Consider the following 24,367-nt stretch of genomic DNA (forward strand, 5'->3'; position numbering starts at 1 on the left):
ACATGACAAAAGGCAAGACAGGGATCAGTGACTGGCAGAGAACATCCTGAACAGCTCATCACATTAATTTCACGCTGCACAGAGGACATGCGTGTGTTTTCCCTAAGTGTCAACACACAGAGGTGTTCATCCATGAACAATGACAACAAGACTTTTGAGTGGGACCCTGATGCCTGACAACAAACAACTAAACAGAGACAGGTGTTCAACCTTGTGATTTCATAGAACCAGGATCGCGCTGTCAACCCATGCATTTCCTGTTTTGGGTGTGTGTGTGTGTATGTGTGTGTGTGTGTGTGTGTGTGTATATGTGTGTGTGTGTGTATATATGTTTGTGTGTAGTGTGTCCATCCTATTTTTTGTAATTCCGCTTGCTAAAGAAAAAGCCAATGAGCAGCAGGACCACAAAGATGGCCAGGAAGATGCCCAGTGCCACACAAGAGGGCAGAGGGTGAGGAGGGAACGCCCCATACACATACACACTGAACGTAGTGGTCAGCATGCAGTAGCTGCAGAAACACAGAGACAGTCATTATCATCAGAAATATTATAAGATCAATGACAATCCAGTTTTAATGTGTACTATAGAATATGTATGGCATACAAATAGTATACTGGCTTTGTATTATAGGTATTTTCCAAAATTATATGAAAGTATTCAACTACTGTGTTCAACCTTCAGTTGATGTGCTATACAGCCTGGTAACTAAATGCCCTCCTGAAAGAGGTTGTTTATCCTCCTAGTCCACACTGACCTGTAGCTAGGATCCACCACTATGACTCTGAACACGTACATCCCGTTGTAGTTGGGAAACAAGACTCTGTTTCTTGTGCCCATGTTGAGGACCTGATACTGGGCTTCTGGGTCAGTGAGGGGCGGACCATCAGAATCCTTGCAGCTCTTATAATTCTTAACCAGGAAGAGGAGAAAGATAAACCCCACTGAGAAATTATGCTCGGTAGCCAGGTACAAAGCAAGCAGAGGGATGAATGTATGCAATCTTAATGAGAGGAGAAGGATAATGTATCGACATTTGATAAGTTGATGAATATGTTGGATGAATATTCAATTACATTGTGGTAAATAGAGCTAGATAAGCTCCTCCCGCAGGATACAGGCTATATGACTATGGTTACAGTGCAAGGAGCCTCTAGTCTACAGTGCTGTGTGAACAAATTCCTATCAACCATTATTGACTGGTGATAAAGTATGAATTCAATCGAATTGTTATAGAATGTGTACATACATTCCTGGTCCAGGCGGTGTTGGGGTTAGGTTCATATTGCTGCTGGCTCAGCAGAGAGGTCCAGTTCTGGGGCTGGGAGACGCACTTGGCATCCTCGACCGACTGGAGGTACTGGTAGTTATACATGCCGTTCACTTCGAACATCACAAAGTCAGCGCTCACCTGCTCCACAAACTCATTACCGTTCCAGCTGCAAAGGGTCAGGGCGGGTTTGGAGGTACTGGTAGTTATGCATGCCATGTTCACCTGCTCTAGAAAAGGCTGTGTGGTGGGTTGGCACTGGCATTGTTGCTCTGTGGAGTGCCATGATGTTCTATGGTCTTTGTGTGTGTGTCATGTAGTTATATCAAAGGTCTGTCTGAACTCCACTTCACAGAGACGACAGGTTTCTTACACTGAACGTTCTACAGTAACAGCTGTTAAGGGGTTGCCCGTGTGTATATTTTTGGGGTTTTGTGGGTCACTCACAGCTCCAGGGAGGGTATCCAGGGGGTGTCGTGATAGACCAGTAAGGGGCAGAAGTAGTCTGTGATGCTGTAGGAGATGTGCAGGTCACTGGAGGCAGAGCCAGGCCGGAACAGGTGCTGAGGGTCATACACAGCTCTAAGAGAAGGAGGAGATGAAGGAGGAAGAGGATAATGAGAGGAATACTAGTTGTTTTAACTGACATGAAACAAATATATATAATAAATAATAATACCCTTCTTACAACTCTTGTGATACCTTACTTTGAGCAAGGCTTAAAGGGAGACTCAGAGATATGACGTAGGTGCACTAAGTAAACAGCATAGGGGGTCAATTTCCGCAACAACTAAGAGCGTTGAAGCGCAATGCTAAACTCCCCCACTGTTTTGGTCCCATACATCCAACGCTCTAACAGCGTGACGCGAACGCATGCACATGCGCAGATACTGTGTGTGACCATGTGGGAGCAAAGTCTTGCATCTTGCTCATCGCAATATCTGCGCTGCTGCTTGTGGCAACGTTATTTAGCTGAATCTACCTTTTATGTTCCACAAATGATCAAGTACAATACTCTACTTTGCATTACAAGCATCTTTTTATATAGAACAGATCATATGTTGATTAAACATTTCTATGAATCATGATAGTCTAGAATCTAGATCCATCAGTGCTCTGTGTGTCACAGCCCCGTCCGCAGAACCTACTTGGGGATGACGTAAGAGAAGTTGTCCTGAAGCTGCTCTTGAGTGAACGTGCCTTTAGTGCAAGTGGTTATGTCCCTGTGGCAAAAACAATAATGACAGAAAGAACCAATGAGTTTGGACACTCAGATCTTACAGTTGACTAGTTCAGAAATGTTTTGAAAATAGGGAATACGGCATGAGGATTTATCCCTCACTTAAGAACTCGGGTATGCTTTCCAGGAGGGCATCCAATGAGAATGTGAGCTTTCTAAAACGGGAAAAAGAACAACAAACAATGTTAATATAATAGTATGTACGTAATACCACACTGGAGGGCCATAGCCTTTTCTGTACACTGTGAGGACAAACTAACATGTCCCTTTGATGTGAACTCATACACATTGTTGTGACTGTTAGAGGGCTGTGTTTCTGACCAGGGGGTTGAAGTCTTTGCAGGACACGTTTCTTCCCATCAGGTCTACTGCTACTGTGGAGAGGCTGCCTTTACGTAGACTGGAACTGACCCAGAGAAAACACTACACATCAGCAACAGGAAGAAACAGCACCCTCTGCTGGAGAGACCACTGTCCTCACCAGCTAAAACTCCTATCGCCAATTTGCCATCTACTGAACATTCGAGAATGCATTCTTACCTCGGCTTGAGGGTTCCGTCTGCTGCCTCCATAAAAAACAACTGCTTCAGTTCAATGTCCTGCCATTCAAAATACAGTATGTTAGAAACCGAAACACTCCCCCCCACCGCCCCTGCCACATTTTATACTTTAACTGACTGTGTCCAGCACCGAAATGAAAGCTAGACAGTCAGGAAGCATAACAAATTCCAAAAATGATGGATAGAGGACTATTTTTTTGCAAATTTTGATAGCGAGGAAATATAACAGTGCGGCCCTCCAGACCTCTTTGAAGACAGAATGTGGCCCCCAGGGCAAAATGAGTGTGACACCCCTGGTCTAGTGATTCAGTTGTACCAGGCGGTATTTCTTGGTGCCCTCTGTAGTAATGCCGTCCTCTACACACTTCTCATCTAAGGACAGAAGCTTAGACTCTGTAACTGTCACCTGGTCACACACAAGAGGAGAAAAAGGACACAGTTCAGATTCATTCATTGTATTTGCATGACAACAGTAGCACAGATCTGAGACCAGGCTACTGGGAAGGCCACGGTGAAGTTTTGTTTATTTACATTTTTTATTGAATATCCAAAACATACAATATACTTGCAGTGAAGCCGCTCAACAACTACATCATACCAGTCATCCAACAGACTCCCATTCAGAGCGACACATAGAAGCATCCAGGGTCAATGCCCTGCTCAAGGGCACCTTGACAGATCTCCCACCAGGCCAAAAAACGTGAACCCGAACCCTCCAAGATCCCCCCACAGTTCCCCAATAGCTGTCCCTCAACCATTCAAGACCCCTCCCACAGCCAAAATAAATGGTCTATTGATGCTGTATCCTCACAACAAAATCTGCAGAGCTTCGATGATTTTATGCCCCAACTATTCAACATTTTGTTGGTGGCAAGAATTCTATATAATAATTTTAGCTAAAAGCACGAAGTCTTGAATCTTGCGTTGTTTTATATATCAACTCATACACTCTGTACCATGGAATCGGTACATCAAAAATCTCTTCCCAACTATTTTGCAATCTGTATGGCACAGTTGTCAACATCCTGGTCCTCAAATGAAACTGGTATACTTTCCTATTTATGCCATTTTTATTTCTCTGCCAGTTTTGATCCTTTACATTGGGCAGACAGACCAGTTCCGTACCTCCTCCCGCTGCCACCTGCCTCCTTCATTTTGGGGTAATGCTGTAATCAATTGGTTGTACTCGGGGATTGAGCAGACCTTCCTGTACAATTCTGATAACTCCATGAAGGACATAACTCTACCATTCCAATTTACAATATCATTTAATAAGAACAAAATACCCTTTTCAAACATCTTTCTCATAAATACAGGTATATTATCAACTAGCACATTTGAGTTCAGCCATAATATTTGTTCTATCTTTTCAGGGAGATGAAATTGAATTGTAGCCAGTTCTGTAATGCTTGTTTGAAAAAGAGAGATACTTTGAAAAAAAGTATCATTTTCAATTAATCGAACATGAGACATGGCAATCTGAACAAACACAAAAAGGCAATTTTTAAACAATGGATGAACTTTTCAAAGTAATCTACCTGAGAACCATTTAGCGTTCAAGTAAAACTTTTGAATAAGTGAAGCTTTTAGAGAGGTTTAGTGCTTTTATATTTAATAATCTCAACCCACCCAACTCATATTCATTATATAGATAGGCACGTTTTATTTTGTCTGATTTAGCTTCCCAGTTAAAGTGAAATATTTTTTGCTCATATGATTTGAAAAAACGAATCATCAGGAGTAGGTAGCACCATAAATATGTGAGATATGACTAAGGAGTTAATCAGGGCAATTTTTCCATAAATAGACAGGTATTTACCTCTATGGTTACAGGATCTTGTCAATGTTACAAGTTTTCTATTGAAATTCACAGTGGAGAGCTTATTTATATATTTTGTGATATGAATACCAAGTATGTCTACTTCCCCATCAGCCCATTTTATAGGTAAACTGCAGGGTAATGTAAAAGTTGTATTTTTTTAAAGATCCAATATGTAATATTGTACACTTAATTCATTATTCGGTTTTAGTCCAGAGAGTACAGAAAAGTTATCTAGATCGTCAATGAGACATTGCAGGGATCTAGCTTGCGGACTTAATATAAAACTTGTCATCGGCATACATGGACACCTTTGTTTTTAAGCCTTGGATTTCTAATCCTCTAATGTTGTTATTGGATCTGATTTAAGCATTACAGAACTTAAAGGGAGTGCTCCTAATCGCAGCTTGTTACCTGTAAAAAAGACACCTGTCCACAGAAGCAATCAATCAATTAGATTCCAAACTCTCCACCATGGCCAAGACCAAAGAGCTCTCCAAGAATGTCAGGGACAAGATTGTAGACCTACACAAGGCTGGAATGGGCTACAAGACCATCGCCAAGCAGCTTGGTGAGAAGGTGACACATTTGGTGCGATTATTCGCAAATGGAAGAAACACAAAATAACTGTCAATCTCCCTTGGCCTGGGGCTCCATGCAAGATCTCACCTCGTGGAGTTGCAATGATCATGAGAACGGTGAGAAATCAGCCCAGAACTACACGGGAGGATCTTGTGAATGATCTCAAGGCAGCTGGGACCATAGTCACCAAGAAAACAATTGGTAACACTACGCCGTGAAGGACTGAAATCCTGCAGAGCCCGCAAGGTCCCCCTGCTCAAGAATACATATACATGCCCGTCTGATGTTTGCCAATGAACATCTGAATGACTCAGAGGACAACTGGTGAAAGTGTTGTGGTCAGATGAGACCAAAATGGAGCTCTTTGACATCAACTCAACTCGCCGTGTTTGGAGGAGGAGGAATGCTGCCTATGACCCCAAGAACACCAACTCCACCGTCAAACATGGAGGTGGAAACATTATGCTTTTGGGGTGTTTTTCTGCTAAGGGGACAGGACAACTTCACCGCATCAAAGGGACGATGGACGGGGCCATGTACCGTCAAATCTTGGGTGAGAACCTCCTTCCCTGAGCCAGGGCATTGAAAATGGGTCGTGGATGAGTATTCCAGCATGACAATGATCCAAAACACACGGCCAAGGCAACAAAGGAGTGGCTCAAGAAGAAGCACATTAAGGTCCTGGAGTGGCCTAGCCAGTCTCTAGACCTTAATCCCATAGAAAATCTGTGGAGGGAGCTGAAGGTTTGAGTTGCCAAACGTCAGCCTCGAAACCTTAATGACTTGGAGAAGATCTGCAAAGAGGAGTGGTACAAAATCCCTCCTGAGATGTGTGCAAACCTGGTGGCCAACTACAAGAAACGTCTGACCTCTGTGATTGCCAACAAGGGTTTTGCCACCGAGTACTAAGTCATGTTTTGCAGAGGGGTCAAATACTTATTTCCCTCATTAAAATGCAAATCATTTTATAACATTTTTGACATGCGTTTTTCTGGATTTTTTTGTTGTTATTCTGTCTCTCACTGTTCAAATAAACCTACTATTAAAATTATAGACTGATCATTTCTTTGTAAGTGGGCAAACGTACAAAATCAGCAGGGGATCAAATACTTTTCCCCCCCACTGTAGCTAGCATTTCGATGGCCATAACGAATAGATATGGTGACAGCGGACACCCTTGTTTAACGCCTCTTGACAATTCAAAACTCTGAGAAGTAGCCGTTATTTACTATTTTACACCTGTTGTTGCTATACATCATTTTTACCCATTTTATGAGAGAATTACCGAAATTGAAAAAAATCCAGGCATTTATAAATAAAATCTAGTCTTACTTTATCAAAGACCTTTTCAAAATCTGCTATAAATACCAGGCCTGGCTTCTTAGATGTTTCATGATGTTCAATTATTTCTAGTAGTTGTCGTATATTATCTCCAATGTATGGTCCATGTAAACCTGTCTGATCAGGATGAACAATACCTGGTAAAACCCTTTTAATTCTGACTGCTATGCATTTCACTAGTATTTTTGCATCACAACATTGACGTGTAAGGGGCCTCCAGTTTTTTAGATAGACTTTTATATTTACCATCTGGGTCTTGTTTTAATAATAGAAAAATCAGACCTTCCTGCTGAGTACTTGACAGACTACCATTTCTATAGGAGTAGTTAAAACCGTCTAACAATGGTATATTAAAAAAGGCTTGATATACCTCTACCGGTATGCCATCAAGCCCTGGGGTTTTTCCAGACTGAAAGGATTTAACAGCCTCAAAAAGTTTTTCCTATTAAATTTGGCCTTTGCACTGATCTTTCTGTACATTTGTTAATTTTCAATTTTTTATATTATTTGGAAAGAATTCCTTATTGTCATCTTCATTCAGTGGGAGAGGATGAGACGGAAAAGAGAACATCTGCCTAAAATAATTAGCTTCCTCTTTTAAAATATAATTCGGAGAATCATAGATGGCTTCATCTTCAGTAACGAGTTTCTGCAAATTATTTTTGTTAGTGTTCCTGTACTGGAGATTCAGGAAAATTTAGTGCAGTTTTCTCCATATTCCATCCAGTTTGCTTTATTTTTGTAATAGATCACATTAGATTGTTCTTGAATAAGTTCCTCAAGTTCTTTTTATTTTTCCTCTAACTTATTTTGTATCTCTGTAGTATCGTTTTTATTGCTATCTACCTGTACTATAAGTTCATGGATTTCCCTTGTTAGTCTGGTCTCTTTAGCCAGAAACTGCTTTTTTATTATCGATGAATATTGAATTGAATGACCTCTGAAGGTACATTTAAAGGTATCCCAAACAATAAGGGGATTTGCTGAACCTATATTATACTGGAAAAATTCAGTTATAAATGATTTTGTCTTAGTGAAAAATAAGTTGTCCTCCAGTAAACTTTGATTAAATTTCCAATATCCCCATGGAAGATCATTATGTGAATGCCAATTAGATGATGATCCGATCGCATTCTGTCTCCTATTAAAACTTTTTTAACCTTTGATGCAAGAGAGAAAGACACAAAAAAGTAGTCAAGATGACTAGCTTGATTAAGTCTCCTCCATGTATATCTCACTAGGTAAGGGTTTTTTAGTCTCCAAATATCCACTATTTCTAATGTGTCCATAATATTCGTGATTTCCTTAAGGGCACGGTGATGATAGTTTGTAGAGTGATTACCTTTACAGTCCATTGAGGTACTGTGACGGCTGTCGTAGAGAGGGGACCAAAGCGCAGCGTGTTGATTGCTCATGATGAATATTTATTTTAACTCAGAACACTAAAGAAAAATAACAAAGAGAAAACGAAAGCGCACAGTTCTGTCAGGTACAGAAAACTAAACAGAAGACAACTACCCACAAACACTGGTGGAAAGAAACCCTACTTAAGTATGATCTCCAATTAGAGACAACGAGGACCAGCTGCCTCTAATTGGAGATCACCCCCCCCCAAAAAAAACAACAAAAGCGAGGGTAGGGTGGGTAACTCCTGTCTATGGTGGCTCTACTGCAGTCCACATAACCTTATCCTCCAGCGGATCCTCCAGCAGAGGAGGCGGCTCCGGTTTGGGGCGTAACCCCCGATCCACCCACTGATCCCTCTGCTTCAGTACCACCGGACCGTGGATCGTCGTCGGAGGTTCCAGGCCGCCTCAGGAGGTTCCGGGCTGCAGGCCGCGTCGCTGCAGGCTCCGGACTGGGGAGCGTCGCTGGAGGCTCCGGACTGGGGAGCGTCGCTGGAGGCTCCGGACTGGGGAGCTTCGCTGGAGGCTCCGGACTGGGGAGCTTCGCTGCAGGCTCCGGACTGGGGAGCGTCGATGCAGGCTCCGGACAGGGGAGCGTCGCTACAGGCTCCGTGCCATGGATCATCACTACAGGTTCCGCGCCATGGATCATCACTGGAGGCTTTGTACCATGGATCATCACTGGAGGCTCCGGGCCATGGATTATCACTGGAGGCTTCGTGCCATGGATCATCTCTACAGGCTCCGGACCATGGATCATCCCTACAGGCTTCTTGCCATGGATTATCCCAACAGGCTCCAGGCCATGGATTACCTCTTCAGGCTTCGTGCCATGGATCATCCCTACAGGCTCCGGGCCATGGATCATCACTGGAGGCTTCGTGCCATGGATCATCACTGGAGGCTTCGTGCCATGGATCATCACTGGAGGCTTTGGACCATAGATCATCACTGGAGGCTTCCTTCGTGGAGCTGGAACAGGCCTCACCGGACTGGGGAGACGCACTGGAGACCGGGTAGGAGCAGGCACATGCTCACCACGATAAGCACGGGGAGTTGGCTCAGGTCTCAACCCTGACTCCGCCAATCTACCCGTGTGACCCCTCAATTTTTTTTTTGGGGGGGGCTGCCTCTCGTGCTTCCCCGGCAGGCTTCTGTATCTTTCCAATACTTGCCCCCAAGTCCAGTCTATCCTCTCTCGCCACTCCTCCAGAGACCAGGAATCCATCTCCTCCCGGGCACGCTGCTTGATCCAGTTGTGGTGGGTAGTTCTGTAACGGCTGTCGTAGAGAGGGGACCAAAGCGCAGCGTGTTGATTGCTCATGATGAATATTTATTTTAACTCAGAACACTGAAGAAAAATAACAAAGAGAAAACGAAAGCGCACAGTTCTGTCACGTACAGAAAACTAAACAGAAGACAACTACCCACAAACACAGGTGGAAAAAAACCCTACTTAAGTATTATCTCCAATTAGAGACAACGAGGACCAGCTGCCTCTAATTGGAGATCATCCCCCCCAAAAAAACATAGAACTACAAAACTAGAACCTAAACATAGAACTACAAAACATAGAAAAACACAAAACACCCCTTGTCATGCCCTGACCTACTCTACCATAGAAAATAACATCTTACTATGGTCAGGACGTGACAGGTACTTAACAATAGCTCTGTCATATCCTCACATGGTCTCTCATATCATTGCTATGCAGATGACACACAATTAATCTTCTCCTTTCCCCCTTCTGACAACCAGGTGGCGAATCGCATCTCTGCATGTCTGGCAGACATATCAGTGTGGATGACGGATCACCACCTCAAGCTGAACCTCGGCAAGACGGAGCTGCTCTTCCTCCCGGGGAAGGACTGCCCGTTCCATGATCTCGCCATCACGGTTGACAACTCCCTTGTGTCCTCCTCCCAGAGTGCTAAGAGCCTTGGCGTGACCCTGGACAACACCCTGTCGTTCTCCACCAACATCAAGGCGGTGACCCGATCCTGTAGGTTCATGCTCTACAACATTCGCAGAGTACGACCCTGCCTCACACAGGAAGCGGCGCAGGTCCTAATCCAGGCACTTGTCATCTCCCGTCTGGATTATTGCAACTCGCTGTTGGCTGGGCTCCCTGCCTGTGCCATTAAACCCCTACAACTCATCCAGAACGCCGCAGCCCGTCTGGTGTTCAACCTTCCCAAGTTCTCTCACATCACCCCGCTCCTCCGCTCTCTCCACTGGCTTCCAGTCGAAGCTCGCATCCGCTACAAGACCATGGTGCTTGCCTACGGAGCTGTGAGGGGAACGGCACCTCCGTACCTTCAGGCTCTGATCAGGCCCTACACCCAAACAAGGGCACTCCGTTCATCCACCTCTGGCCTGCTCGCCTCCCTACCTCTGAGGAAGCACAGTTCCCGCTCAGCCCAGTCAAAACTGTTCGCTGCTCTGGCACCCCAATGGTGGAACAAGCTCCCTCACGACGCCAGGACAGCGGAGTCAATCACCACCTTCCGGAGACACCTGAAACCCCACCTCTTCAAGGAATACCTGGGATAGGATAAAGTAATCCTTCTAACCCCCACCTTAAAAGATTTAGATGCACTATTGTAAAGTGGTTGTTCCACTGGATATTATAGGTGAATGCACCAATTTGTAAGTCGCTCTGGATAAGAGCGTCTGCTAAATGACTAAAATGTAAAAATGTAATAGTCTCCTACCATAATTATTTGATCATTTGTTGCCTGTAAGTTCAATAAATTGGTATAAATGTTTTCGAAGAAGTATGGATCATCCTGATTTGGACCATATAGATTAATGAGCCAAATCTCTTTTCGTCCACTTTCATATTCAAAAGGATCCACCTTCATTGCGCATCATTCCCGACTATTTGCACATTCAGATCAACATTTTTGTTAATTAATATCATCACACCTTTTGAGTCCCTTTGTCCATGACAGAAAATTATTTCACCACCCCATTCCTTTTTCCACACAACTTCATCTAAGGATGTAGAGTGAGTTTCCTGTAAACAGTATATGTTGTATTCCTTTTCTTTTAGCCACGTAAAGACTGATCTTCCTTTTTTATAATCTGCTAAACTGTTACAATTGTAACTGGCTATACTTATTTCACCCCTTACCATAACTAGATACTATTCTCAGGCTAAATTGACGATAATTAGTGCTCGTAAAGTTACTGCCATAAGAGGCATTATGACGGTAAAAACTAGAGCTTTCAAATGTCTGATATTTAGAATTCAAGAAATAGGTTCTAGCAATATTTGTTTTATTCCCTTGCCTGTTTGCCTGTGAGCCAATGCCCCAGATGTTAGAAAATTGAGACAAGATATTATGTGTGTAGTAAATCTGAGTAGGTTGATGTGTATGATATTGGATGTGATTTAGTGAGAGTGTGTACGATGTCTGTATAAGAGTAAGACTATAATGTGTGATGTCCAAATAAATAATAACTCCGCCAATTTGCATGGTTGAGTGTCGATCTGTGTAACATGTAGTGCGGTATAGCCTTAATATTCATGATGATAATTGTAATCCATATCGTATCACTGTCATAGTTGCGTCATAATTACCTTTAACATCATTGAAAAACACATCCCAGCATTTCCATAGCAATTGACGTTTCACATGATCATGAAAGAGACCTTGCATTACTCTAGAGACAGCTTCACTACAGTACAAATATATTCCGTACAATATGTTATTCCCCAATGCCCCTATTCTGATATCTCCCCTTGCTTGTTGTAAACATATATAAACTTGTAGACAAATACATAAAAAAGATAGACAAATAATAAACAAATTAAATTATAAAACAGTTCTCGACAATAGAGAGAAGAGAAAATAGAGAAAGAGTGCGAGAAGAGAGCGAGATCAGGTGTCGTGTGTATGTATAAGTCGTATGTGTAAGAGAGCATGTAATTGAGTACGTGTGTGTTCATATCCACTTCATAATGTTCAGATATTTTTAAAGTTCCCATACTTTCTTTTTTTCGTAACCTGAAGTCCCTGTAGTATTTAGTACAGCCTTGGTGTTATGATGCTGGCTCGGAAGTTTATGAACCTCTTACCAGGGGGAAGAATTTGCAAAGAGGTGAGGGGATGTAGACAGCAGACAGGTGGACGGTGCTGCCCATGTCGATGTAGAAGAGCTCCCCTGCAAATGTGCTGTGGAACTGCTCAACCTGGAGTGAGAAGAGAATCATGCCTACGTCTCAGATGACACATTATTCTCTATATACTCATGTTTTTTTTCTGGATTAAAAAGGGGTTTAGGTAGTGGGCGTGGCAGGGGGCATGGCTATGGGTGCGGTCGGGCTGTCAATTTCCTGCAATTCTACACGTTTATCCATGGAGCTGAGAAATTGTTTCAGTTTTAAAGCACATTTTCTGCATTTATACACATTTTGCCATGGAGCTGGGAGGAAATGTTGAATTTTTTTTTTTTACCCCTTTTTTCGTGATATCCAATTGGTAGTTACAGTCTTGTCCCATTGCTGCAACTCCCGTACGGACTCGGGAGAGGCAAAGATCGAGAGCCATGCGTTCTCCGAAACATGACCCTATGTGTGTAACATGTAGTGCATATAGACTTAATATTCACTGCTTCCTGACACACTGCTCGCTTAACCCGGAAACCAGCCTCACCAATGTGTCAGAGGAAACACTGTATAGCTGCCCGAAGTCAGCGTGCATGCACCAGGCCACCACAACGAGTCGCTAGAGCACAATGGGACAAGGTCATCCCAGCCAGCCAAATGACGCTGGGCCAATTGTGTGCCGCCTCATGGGTCTCCCGGTCATGTCTGGCTACGACACAGCCCGGGATCAAACCCGGATCTATAGTGACACCTTGCAGTTTTAAAACTAATTTCCTATGATGCTACATACTAAGCCATGGAGCTGAGCGATATATATATATTTTTAACCTAATTTCCTGTAATTCTATGCACTTTGATATGGCTATGGCTGTGTCATAATTTATACATTTTTTATCTCAAACATCCTTTCTTAATTGAAAAGTAATCTAAGAAGTAATCTAGTTTTTCTAAAGTATCTTTAATCTGATTAAAATAGTTTGCTGGTAACGTAACCAGGGTTTTTTCTGGATCGGAGAGGTGGCAGAAGGTCTGGCAATGGGTGCGGTAGGTGCTGCCGAATTTCGGATAACATTTTTGAGATCCCCATTTTAGTGGGGTTTTTTTATGTAACAATTTTAGCTTTTCTCCATGGATCTGAGATATAAAAAAATCTGTTTCAAAGTTAATTTCCTGCAATTGTACACATTTTGCCACGGAGCCAAGACAACATTTTGCAGTTTTAAAGCTAATTTCCAGGGATTCTATGCATTTTGACATGGCTAATGCTGTGTTCTGTTGCTCAAACATAATAACAAAATCTATACTGTTAAATGAATTGTTTTGGAATTCTCAATTCCCTTGACTGTTTAGCTTTTATCTTGGTAATTATTAGTTCTCAAAGATCATATTATTTAAAAATATATAGGTCCATTATCTTTTCTACATACTTTATATTTGGTTTTAGTAGTTTAAGTTTACACTGAAGGCGTTTTTCCATCCCAAAATGTATTTCAATTCATATTTTTCTTTTTTTACAGTTTGGACTTAGGACTCCTGAAAAAAGGCTTAGGCAGCCCGCCCAGGGGTTTCTATGGCAGAAAGATCTCTGGTACTGTATGATGGGGAATAGGATGTAATGCGTCATTTGTCATGTAGTTTATCTTCACTCACTGGGCAGGACTGAACGGGTGGTGTGGTACGTGTTAGCTCCTGCTGGACAATGATAACCTTATGGTCAAAGTCCACCCCTCTGAGCAGCAGGTCCTCCCGGGCTTGGATCATCATCAGGTCCCCATAGTCACTGAACAGCATCAGGTTGTCCTTGGACAGGTCAATGACAGACGCAAACTGAAACAGGCAGGAAGACACAGGATAGTACAATCATTGTAATATAGGACAGCTCTCTGTTACTGACAGTGGACTTATCTATCCTGTCAGGACCATAGATATCATTTTGTACAATAATACATAAGGAGTTCACCTACTCTGCCCAGTGTGGGTGAAAACACGCTTTAGTCATGAAATGTCACTTCCTTATGTTATAAAATACATTTTACTAAGACAAATATAATTCTTCATGTTCTGACTCGTTAAGCGGGGTCTTTCTCTAACATATCATTAACATTATATCCAAAAAGTCAGATTTCGTAACCTAATACATGCGATAATAATCACTGAGCGCTTCTCACAGGAACTTTTGAGGATTTGGTGTACCTCTGCAAAGTTGTTTCTGTGGGTCGCAAAAAGCAAAATTAGCATAACACAAGCTGAATTAAATGTAAAAGGCTTTGAAAATAAAAATCTTGCGGTACACTCAGTGCTCCGTTGACATTTCACAAAGATACACTTGTTTTTTAGAGATTTATTTTAAAAAATAACAGACATTTCGCATTAATATGAAAAGCGTGTATTAAAATATGACAATACTACACGTCTCAAAATCTATATCTATCTTACCCCTATATTGTTTTATGTCCTCCGGATTAGAGAAGAAAGATGACGAGTTCAACTGTGAGCCTGTCAGTTAGCTGTAATTCTAGCACAGCATCCAGTCTAGCTGACACAATGGTATTTCCCTGATTTTTTGCCACTTTTTTTCTCTGGCCTCCATTGATTTAATCACTATACTTCTGGCCATCCTACAAGGCTAAAAACTCCAATAACTTTTGAACTTATTATGATAGAGACATAAGGTTTGGAGCATTGGTTTTCTTAGAGGAATAGCTACACAATTAGCATATTTGGCATTATTTTACCCATTGATCAAAAGATACGTTTTGGATTGGACACTCTATAATACATGTGTAATATACAGGGCTACAGTGTATACAGTATGTATGACAACACTAGTCAGGACTCAGAAGATCTCACTACCACTAAAGGGATTTCAGAACTTGAAGTTGAAGCAGTTGCAATTGAGTTGCACTAAATGAAAGCAGTTGCACAACATTGTGAGGGTGGCAGGTAGCCTGTGGGGGTGGTAGGTAGCCAAGCGGCCCAGCAACCGGAGAAATGCCAGTTTGAATCCCAGCTCTGTAAAATCTGGTGCGGAGTGAGCAAGCAACCGGAGGGTTGCTGGGATCACCTAGATACCATCGGCTGCTGTTGTGCCCTTGAGCAAGGCACTTAACCTGCTATAATTGCTCCAGGGGGGCTGCACTGCGGCTGACCCATTGTGTCTTGGGGGGTTGGGTAGTGAGCATAAAGACACATTTCCATTCTCTATTAATCGTAAAAAAGCTACACTACATGTAGAATTTTAGAATTGTAATATAAATGTTTTACCCCGTTTTCTCCCGAATTTCGTGGTATCCAATTTGTAGTTACAGTCTTGTCTCATCACTGCAACTCCCGTACAGACTCGGGAGAGGCGAAGGTCGAGAGCCGTGCGTCCTCCAAATCACAACCCAACCATGCTGCACTGCTTCTTGACACAATGCCCACTTAACCCGGAAACCAGCCCCACCAATGTGTCGGAGGAAACACCGTGCACCTGGCAACCGTGTCAGCGTGCACTGTGCCCGGCCCACCACAGGAGTCGCTAGTGCACAATGGGACAAGGACATCCCTGTTGGCCAAACCCTCCCCTAACCCGGACGACGCTGGGCCAATTGTGCACCGCCCCATGGTGTTAACTCGAAATGACACAATGACAAGCTTCCAGTTTAACAAAGTTTACTATACCGTATGAACACACTACAAGGTAGCCATTGGACTCTAGGCTAGGTCCATCAACGAACAGACTTCCTGCGCAGGCGCACTCTTGACTGAGTGATAATATAGTGATACTTAAAACATGAACTTAACAATCTCCCCCTTTTCTTTAAAGACAAATTAAACATCAACAACATAATTAAATGTCCAAGTATTATTCAAGTTCCCCATTACAAATGGGTTGTGTGACAGTTTTATTTGTATTACTCAAGCTGCCACTTTCCATTACTGAGAGCCTGTAGGAGGAGAGCCTGTAGGAGGAGAGCCTGTAGGAGCACAAGACCGGATGCTCCTTTTTTAGTCAGACAGTCAGCAAGCTGTTCCTTTGTGGTCGACCACAGACCTTTGAGGTCGACCTCCTGTTGCATCAGTATGATCGGATGTGAATGTCGGATGTGAATGTCCCTTGACAGCTCTGTTCCCTGCAAAAATGCAAATTTGATGTCGAATTAAGTTTCTATTTTTTATGGCAGATCACTTACATCAGCAATCTGAGTGACTCTGAGGCGCATGTCAGTGAGTCTTTTGGGAGTTCTTTAGCAGCCAGCTCCTCAAAACCTCTAGCCACTAGACGTGCTTTAGGCACTATTCCAGTTAAGGATTCTTTAAGGGTACACACCCACCTTGTTGAGACACATTTTTGGCCAATGTCTTTGACGTCCTCAAACACTCAATTTTTCCTCCAATTACTGAGCTCATCTAGCTTAGCTGAGTCAAATGTCACGTCCTTTGTTTCAAGTACATCATCATTTTGAATGTCATTCTGTTTTTCTTGATTTTCCATTGGTTCAATTCTGAGATTATCTACAAGTGACAGGTCAGCTGACCCTGTTGTACCAGAAAGTGTAACTGGTTCAGAGTACTGCAAGTTGTACCAGTTCTGATGTTTTCCTTTGGCTTTTCCTGCTCGTCCAATGACGGTTGCTGTATGTGGAATACCACTTTCTCTGTCCATGTATTTAACAGTTTGTCCAGTTTTCAGATTGGAACAACCATGTTCTCTTAACACGTGGCTGTTGTTGAATGTTTTCCTCATTTGAACGATCAACAGTATTATCTGTGGCATGTTTGAAGGTCTCTGCTTCATTTCCTGTGTCAGTTTCAGTGTCAGTGTCCATATCATTGGATGTGACATCTGGTAGGTTTGTGTCTGTTACTGTCTTCTTTCATTAGGATGATTCTCAGCAACAGCCCCTCAATCTTGTTGATCATTTACTTTCCGCAATCTTGAGTGATGCACCCTGACAATCATGCTTCTGTGCCTCACAAATATCACCACACCATCTTGGCCAATGACTACTAATGTCCTTTCCACTCTTGACAGTCAACTCGTTTGTAGTATACTGCGAATTCTTTCTGAGCACTCTGCTTCAGTGAACGCTTTTCTCGCTGCATGTAGTGCTGAAAGGTGCTGTCCCACCCATGCACTCACACTGACCCCTTCTAGTGCTGGTGGCTTGTCAACCAGAACAGAGGGAAGATTAGGGTTCTGCCCGAACACTAGTTGGTATGGGCTGTAACCATGAACATTGTGCATTGACTTTTTTGCCATCAAAGCCCAATCTAGGGCTGTGTTCCAGTCACATCCATTGTCTTGCTTCACTTTCAGCATGATCTCTGTGAGTGTTTGATTGTGTCTCTCCAGAAGTCCATTGCTCCATGGACTGTATGCAGCAGTTGTCTTTACTTCCATGTTGAAGTTCTCTGCCATTTCTCTTATTTCATTATTATTGAATTCTCCTCCATTGTCACTGTACAATTTCTGGGGCGGGCCATGCACGCATATCCAGGAATGAATGAAGTGCTTGATGATGTCACTGGGTTTCTTTGTATTCACAATGCTTCCAGCACTAAAGCGTGTGAAGTGGTCGATTATGTGAAGATACCACACACTTGGTGCTAACTCATGTAGATCTACAGCCACTGTTTCATTGTATTTGGAAGCTAGTGGCAAACCAACAGCTGGTTTGGGCTTAGGTTCACTGTATTTTTTACATGTCTCACAACTGTTAACTATCTGCTGTAGAATGGAAATACTCTCATCATCATTATTCCCTGAACTGCTAAGTAACTTCTGAAGTCTGTCAACTGTAGCATGTCCAAACTGTTTGTGAAGCTTTAACAATACTTTGTGTTTTTCTTTTGTGTTCATGTTCTCAGTGACTGTCAGAATCTCCATGTGCTCTGTCTGTCAGAATCTCATTTTTGCATGGACTCTGTGTGATGTCTTTGTCTAAAATGTTTACACAATAGTGGCCTGAGGTAGTAAGTTCAAGAGTCACTGGTTGTTTAAACATCACTGCCTTGTCATTTTTTATGTCTAGTACAGGCCCTGCCTTCTTGAGGGAAGCTTTGCTTAATAGAAAGGGGATATCTGTAAGGACCACCTCTGTTTCAATGTGACACTTAGTCTGACCAATTTTTGCTGGTATCTTAACTCGCTTGGAAGAATGGACAATTCTCCCATCTCCAAATTTGAAAGCTCTGTTGCTTGGTGTGTCAATCATATTTTGTACTTCTTTCATATTTAGTTCACTGACATAGCTATCAAGCCATTTTGCGCCACACACTGTCCGTGTACATGCAGTATCAATCACAGCAGATCCTAAGGATTCAACTATAAAAATCTCAGTATCAGAAGCAGATTCATTTGAAAACAGTGTAATGTTACACTGCTCTATCTCTGTGTTTACATTTTCCTCTGTTAGTTTAACTTGTTCATTTTTATGAGGACAGTCTTTAACCCAATGGTAAGTGCTTTGATAAATAGCACATTTTGATCTCCTTCCATATTTTTCCAGTGGATTTGTGCTGGGAAATGGCGCCCTCTCCTGGTTGTCTTGAGAACGTGCCTTTTTGGCGCCTTTTCTCTGCTGCTCAGTGTAATATGCTCCGTCACTCACTTGCATTCCATCTGTTAACGACGCGACAGACGTCTTTTCACCAAAAATTATTTTTAGTGCCGACTTCATTGATGCAAAAGTCAGTACAGTACAAGCAGTCAAAGCCAACTGTTTCTCCCTACCATCTAGACTGGCAGTATCTAGCAACTTGAAAGCTAACACTGCATCCGGGAGAACCATGTCGTACTTGCGCATCCTATTTGTACCTCTGTTCGAAATCAATGATGTAGTCCGTCATTGCAACCGAAATATCTCTCGTAACACTGTCAAAGTTTGAATATGCCTAGTAGGCACGGTCTTTCTCTTCTTTAAGAAATACAGAATCCAGTGCTCTGATCAAAGTTCCCATACCATCATCATTGTTCAAATCCTCAACGGATATTTCCAGTGCTGTATCTCTCGCTCTTCACTCGAGCGATAATACCACCGCAAGTGCTTGCTTTTTCGCGTCCAGATTCCAAGTTCATTTTCCCAACTTTCGTACGACCTCTTCTCGTCGAAGCGAGGTGGCACATTGTATTTATTAACCGTCCTCTGCTAGCAATGTTAACTCGAAATGACACAACGACAAGGTTCCAGTTTAACAAAGTTTACTATACCGTATGAACACACTACAAGGTAGCCATTGCACTCTAGGCTAGGTCCATCAACGAACAGACTTCATGCGCAGGCGCACTCTTGACTGAGTGATAGCCCCGTAATAACAGAAATATAGGGATACTTAAAACATGAACTTAACACATGGGTCTCCCGGTCGCGGCCGGCTGCAACAGAGCCTGGACTTGAACCCAGAATCTCTAGTGGCACAGCTAGCACTGCGATACAGTGCCTTAGACCACTGCGCCACTCGGGAGGAGTCCATAACATATCTGCAGTAATAAAATTATTTGGGGCCAATACAAAATCGCATTCTAAAATGCAGACTTTCTATTTGACAACCAAATAGGGTAAGGAAACATTGTGCCATCAAAATCGCTGTGAAATATATTTTCAATGTGGATGAAAATGAAAGTAAAATAGCCATGTTACAGGGAAATGGGATTGCAAGGGAAGGGGGAGTTGTTTGGAATGCAGTCTAGTTGTTGCAATTCATCTAGCTTCCACTAGGGTGAGGCATTCTATTTGTAGCACCTTTAATATGAACAGTACATGTTAATCACATACTGTATGTACGATAAGTAAATACATCCTGAATACTTACCCTTACTGTAGTTGCCTCCAGTCCAGCCCTGCCATAATACAGTACCCCGTCGCTGGTGAGAACAGCCATCGCACCGTTGTCGTCTAACCATACACAAGAGGGAGGATTCAGTGGTACCATATTGGTTTAGTATAATTTACAACACACACACATCTGAGTGATTTAGTCGTGACATTGTTTTAGTCTAATTTATGACACATAAAGAAGTAAGCACACACACACTCACTCACACACATAGATGTCAAGTAGATATTACCTGTTGCCACCTGTAAAATGGTGACTTTAGGAGGCGGGAGGGTGGCATTCTCTTCTCCCATAATGTACACCGGCACAATCACAACGCCTGAAAACCAAAATAGGCATTAAGACATGTCAGAATAGTAAGACAAAAGAATATTCTTTGGTCACCCACTGGTATTCTTTAAATGGACTAATATCACAAGAAGAATCCAGCATCATGCAATGGTGATTTTGTAGTACCATGGTTGGGTGAGTAGAGAAGCATGTGTGGAGACCAGATGATGAGGTGGCCTCTCATGCCTGCTGGCTGGATCACATGGATGCTGGACAGCGGGTCTCGCATGGGGTGATTGTCTGTCTGTACCGAACGATTTTCGGAAATGTGCCGGAAAGAAAACTACCACACATTTTACAGCTGGTACACTGATCATGTCTGTGATTATTTGGTGACTTCAGAAAGGGCTGTGGTCAATCTCTCACCTTTCTTTGGTTGTCTGCTAACATAGCCACGATGCTTGACACAGTGGGCATGTTGAATAACCCTATGATAAATTCCTGTGAAATGAGTGATGAGAGTTGGCTTTTGGGGTGCTGCTGACTTTTTATGCTTAGACCTGAGGACTATGAACCTCAATGATTTTGCATAAGTTTGATTTCTACGGTTAACTTCAAATACATGTAAAATAACTTTGAGATGACACTGACTGACAGAGTATCCAAGCTCACCGTTGCCTTGGGGGCCATAGGGAGGTTAAAAAAGGAATTGCCTCCATTCGAGGACATGTAGACCTGTTGGTCCTCAAGAGCACTCCCCAGATTGTACAGCAGAACACAAGAGCTCACATCCTGTTGACAAATAAAACAAGACACAATACATCACACAGCCATTCACAGCAGTCTAAAACAACTGTTGAACATACTACAGTGACACACATGTTTGATGAGAGTAAATATTTAGCTGTGGAGTTTACCATGCAGGCCTTGTCTTTGCTGAAGCAGCACTGTAGTGCAGATACAGTAGACACCATGGATTTCACTCCTGAAACAAGAGATCTGTGATGATCACTGCAGGACAATGGTTTTAATGAGCACAAAGTAAATGATAGGATGACATTAAGAAACCATTGCACATTATTTTCAACTAAAACTTGATATTTGAGGTGATTGGACATGGTTATATGCTCCAAACCTTGAGCAGGAGTCCATGTCCCTTCAGTTAGAGAGTATAAGTACAACTTTCCGTCGATAACAATTGCAAGGTTGTCCAACACAAAAGCTGCAGAACTCACCGACCCCTGAAGCTTCTACAAATATGAAATGGTTATGAATTTCAATAAACATTAATAAGACATGACATCAGTAATAGGCATCTGGAGAAAATATACAAGTTATCTATGTCATATCAATCCCACTTGCAGTTATTCTTCAAATTATTCAATCATATGGTATCTTACATTTCATTTGTTGGATGTAGCTAAAGATAGTGTATCAAAAAGTGGGAGTACAATCTTGTTATATATTCATGACTATAACAAATTATAGAGAGATAAGTTACGGTGGGTTGAGAGGGATTTGTACAGAGACTCACACCAGCCCCTTTATATTCGAGTGGAGTGGCTGATTCCACAAATAATGCCCTGGTAATGAGGATCCACTTCCTGTTATTAGAAATTATAAATGAGGCGGGAACATTTTCAAGAAAACCATCATGCTAAACAAGGTTGGAAAAAGTTAATAGCTAGCCTAGGAATAGCAAAATGTTTCACCCCATGTACAAGGCCAGGCGATTGTCGCAGTGACTTCGAACCAGAGCTGGTCGTTTGTTCGCAGAATATAAGAATGTCTGATGAGAAACATTGAGGTGGTTAACTTTGTTAGGTAACTAGCTAGAGGTTAAACAATGGAAGACATTCCGTGTGCATAGAAACATCAAAATTCACCCCAGATGGCGCTTGATCCTGCCTTTCGACATCTTGTTTGGGTGTGGAAGACCATAGAAAACCTAGACTTTGAATTACAAAATGATAAGGTACAACAAGAGCCTATGTAGTGCAAAACGAGAGAGGCTATCAATAATAAACATTTTGGCTATCAATAATAAAGACAGGTCATATTTTGCTTATTAAAATACATTTACAAAGAAACATTAGCCTAGCCTAGCGACTATATGAGGGTTGAACTTGGCTGGCTAGCTAGCTAACCGTTAGGTGGTTAAAGTTACCTGGCTTCTTCATTGGTACAAAATGGCAAAAAGGACATTATTATTATAAAAATGGTTTGGGCATGCGTCCGCCACATTGTTAAATACTTGTTTTTACGTATATTATGTTGCCAAGTATTGCTGTTTTGAGTCACTGAGAATGTCCTAGACTGCGCGGGTAACGATCAATCGTTAACTGCCGAGCGGGAGAGGTAGAGACGATGCTGCAACCTGGTCTCAGAGCATTTCGTATTATTATGTACGTAAATCCAAGTCACCATTCTGTACATGTTCCGAATAAAAATTAGAATGACATGTTCCGAATTGCAATTAGTACAATATGTTACAAATGGCATTCATACAATATTTTATAAATTTGCCTAACGTATTTTGTTACAAATTTCTATTTGTTGTAGCTAATGTTAGCTAAGCAGCTAACGTCTGGCTAAGCAGCTAATGTTGGCTAAGCAGCTAACGTTAGCTAATAGGCTAGGGGTTAAGGTTAGGAGTTAGGTTAAAGTGTTATGGTTAGGGGAAGGGTTAACTTACATGCTAAGTAGTTGTAAAGTATACTTAACAAAAATATAAACGCAACATGAAACAATTTCATGTTCATATAAGGAAATCAGTCATTTTTTACAAAACATTTTTAGTCATTTAGCAGACGCTCTTATCCAGAGCGACTTACAGTAGTGAATGCATACATTTCATTTCATAAATTTTTTGTTCATGTGCTGGCCCCCAGTCAATTTAAATAAATTCATTAGGCCCTAATCTATGGATTTCACATGACTAGGCAGGGGCGCAGCCATGGGTGGGCCTGGGAGGGCATACGCCCATCCACTTGGTAGCCAGGGCCAGTCCAGTGTAGAGCCAGGCCCTGCCAATCAGAATTTTAAAAAATCCTCACAAAAGGGCTTTATTACAGACAGAAATACTCCTCAGCTGTCCGGGTGGCTGGTCTCAGACAATCGCGCAGGTGAAGAAGGCGGATGTGGAGGTCCTGGGCTGGCGTGGTTACACGTGGTCTGCGGTTGTGAGACCGGTTGGACGTACTGCCAAATTCTCTAAAACGATGTTGGAGGCGGCTTATGGTAGAGAAATTAACATCACATTACATTATCTGGCAACAGCTCCTACAGTCAGCATGCCAACTGTATGTGTAACAGTGTAGGTTCCGTCCCTCTCTTCGCCCCAACCTGGGCTCGAACCAGGGACCCTTGCACACATCAACAACTGACACCCCACAAAGCATCGTTACCCATCGCGCCACAAAAGCCACGGCCCTTGCAATGCAAGGGGAAAGCCTACTTCAAGTCTCAGAGCGAGTGACGTCACTGATTGAAACGTGAGACACGTGAGACATCTGTGGCATTGTGTTGTGTGACAAAACTGAACATTGTGACCGACTGGATCATATCGATCTTATGTAGCAAAATTATAAAAAAAAAATTATTTATTTATTTTTGTGTTTTTTTTACCCCTTTTTCTCCCCAATTTCGTGATATCCAATTGGTAGTTACTAATCGCTGCAACTTCCATACGGAATCGGGAGAGGCGAAGGTCGAGAGCCACACGTCCTCCGAAACACGAAACACGATCCCGCCAAGCCGCACTGCTTCTTGACACAATGCTCGCTTAACCCGGAAGCCAGCCGCACCAATGTGTCGGAGGAAACACCGTACACCTGGCTACCGTGTCAGCGTGCATGCGCCTGGCCTGCCACAGGAGTCGCTAGAGCACGATGGAACAAGGACATCCCGGCTGGCCAAACCCCCCTAACTCGGACGACGCTGGGCC

General features: G+C 42.5%; 1 protein-coding gene across 6 annotated transcripts; it reads right to left on the reverse strand.

Annotated features, from left to right (window-relative positions):
• Position 1: 1 nt before the first annotated feature.
• On the reverse strand, positions 2-22,784 carry LOC106566688 (cation channel sperm-associated protein subunit delta). Of its 6 annotated transcripts, none has more exons than XM_014134970.2 (22): positions 22,589-22,784; positions 22,308-22,369; positions 22,134-22,210; positions 21,956-22,025; positions 21,557-21,671; positions 21,339-21,406; positions 21,094-21,213; positions 20,848-20,922; positions 20,608-20,764; positions 20,384-20,470; positions 20,128-20,210; positions 13,981-14,157; positions 12,301-12,414; positions 3,385-3,474; positions 3,049-3,107; positions 2,830-2,914; positions 2,611-2,663; positions 2,417-2,491; positions 1,716-1,850; positions 1,248-1,437; positions 756-910; positions 2-509 (listed from the first exon to the last, which is right to left on the reverse strand). In XM_014134970.2, the coding sequence occupies exons 1-22, from the start codon at positions 22,599-22,601 to the stop codon at positions 353-355; spliced, it is 2,217 nt and encodes a 738-aa protein (XP_013990445.1). In that variant the 5' UTR covers positions 22,602-22,784; the 3' UTR covers positions 2-352. The 6 variants fall into 6 exon arrangements, with proteins under 6 accessions (XP_013990445.1, XP_013990444.1, XP_013990447.1 ...); XM_014134969.2 differs by having other exon boundaries at positions 22,308-22,374; XM_014134972.2 differs by having other exon boundaries at positions 22,134-22,374.
• Between the last annotated feature and the right edge of the window lie 1,583 nt (positions 22,785-24,367).

The sequence above is a fragment of the Salmo salar genome, chromosome ssa13, assembly GCF_905237065.1.
Source record: "Salmo salar chromosome ssa13, Ssal_v3.1, whole genome shotgun sequence".
Classification (NCBI taxonomy): domain Eukaryota; kingdom Metazoa; phylum Chordata; class Actinopteri; order Salmoniformes; family Salmonidae; genus Salmo; species Salmo salar.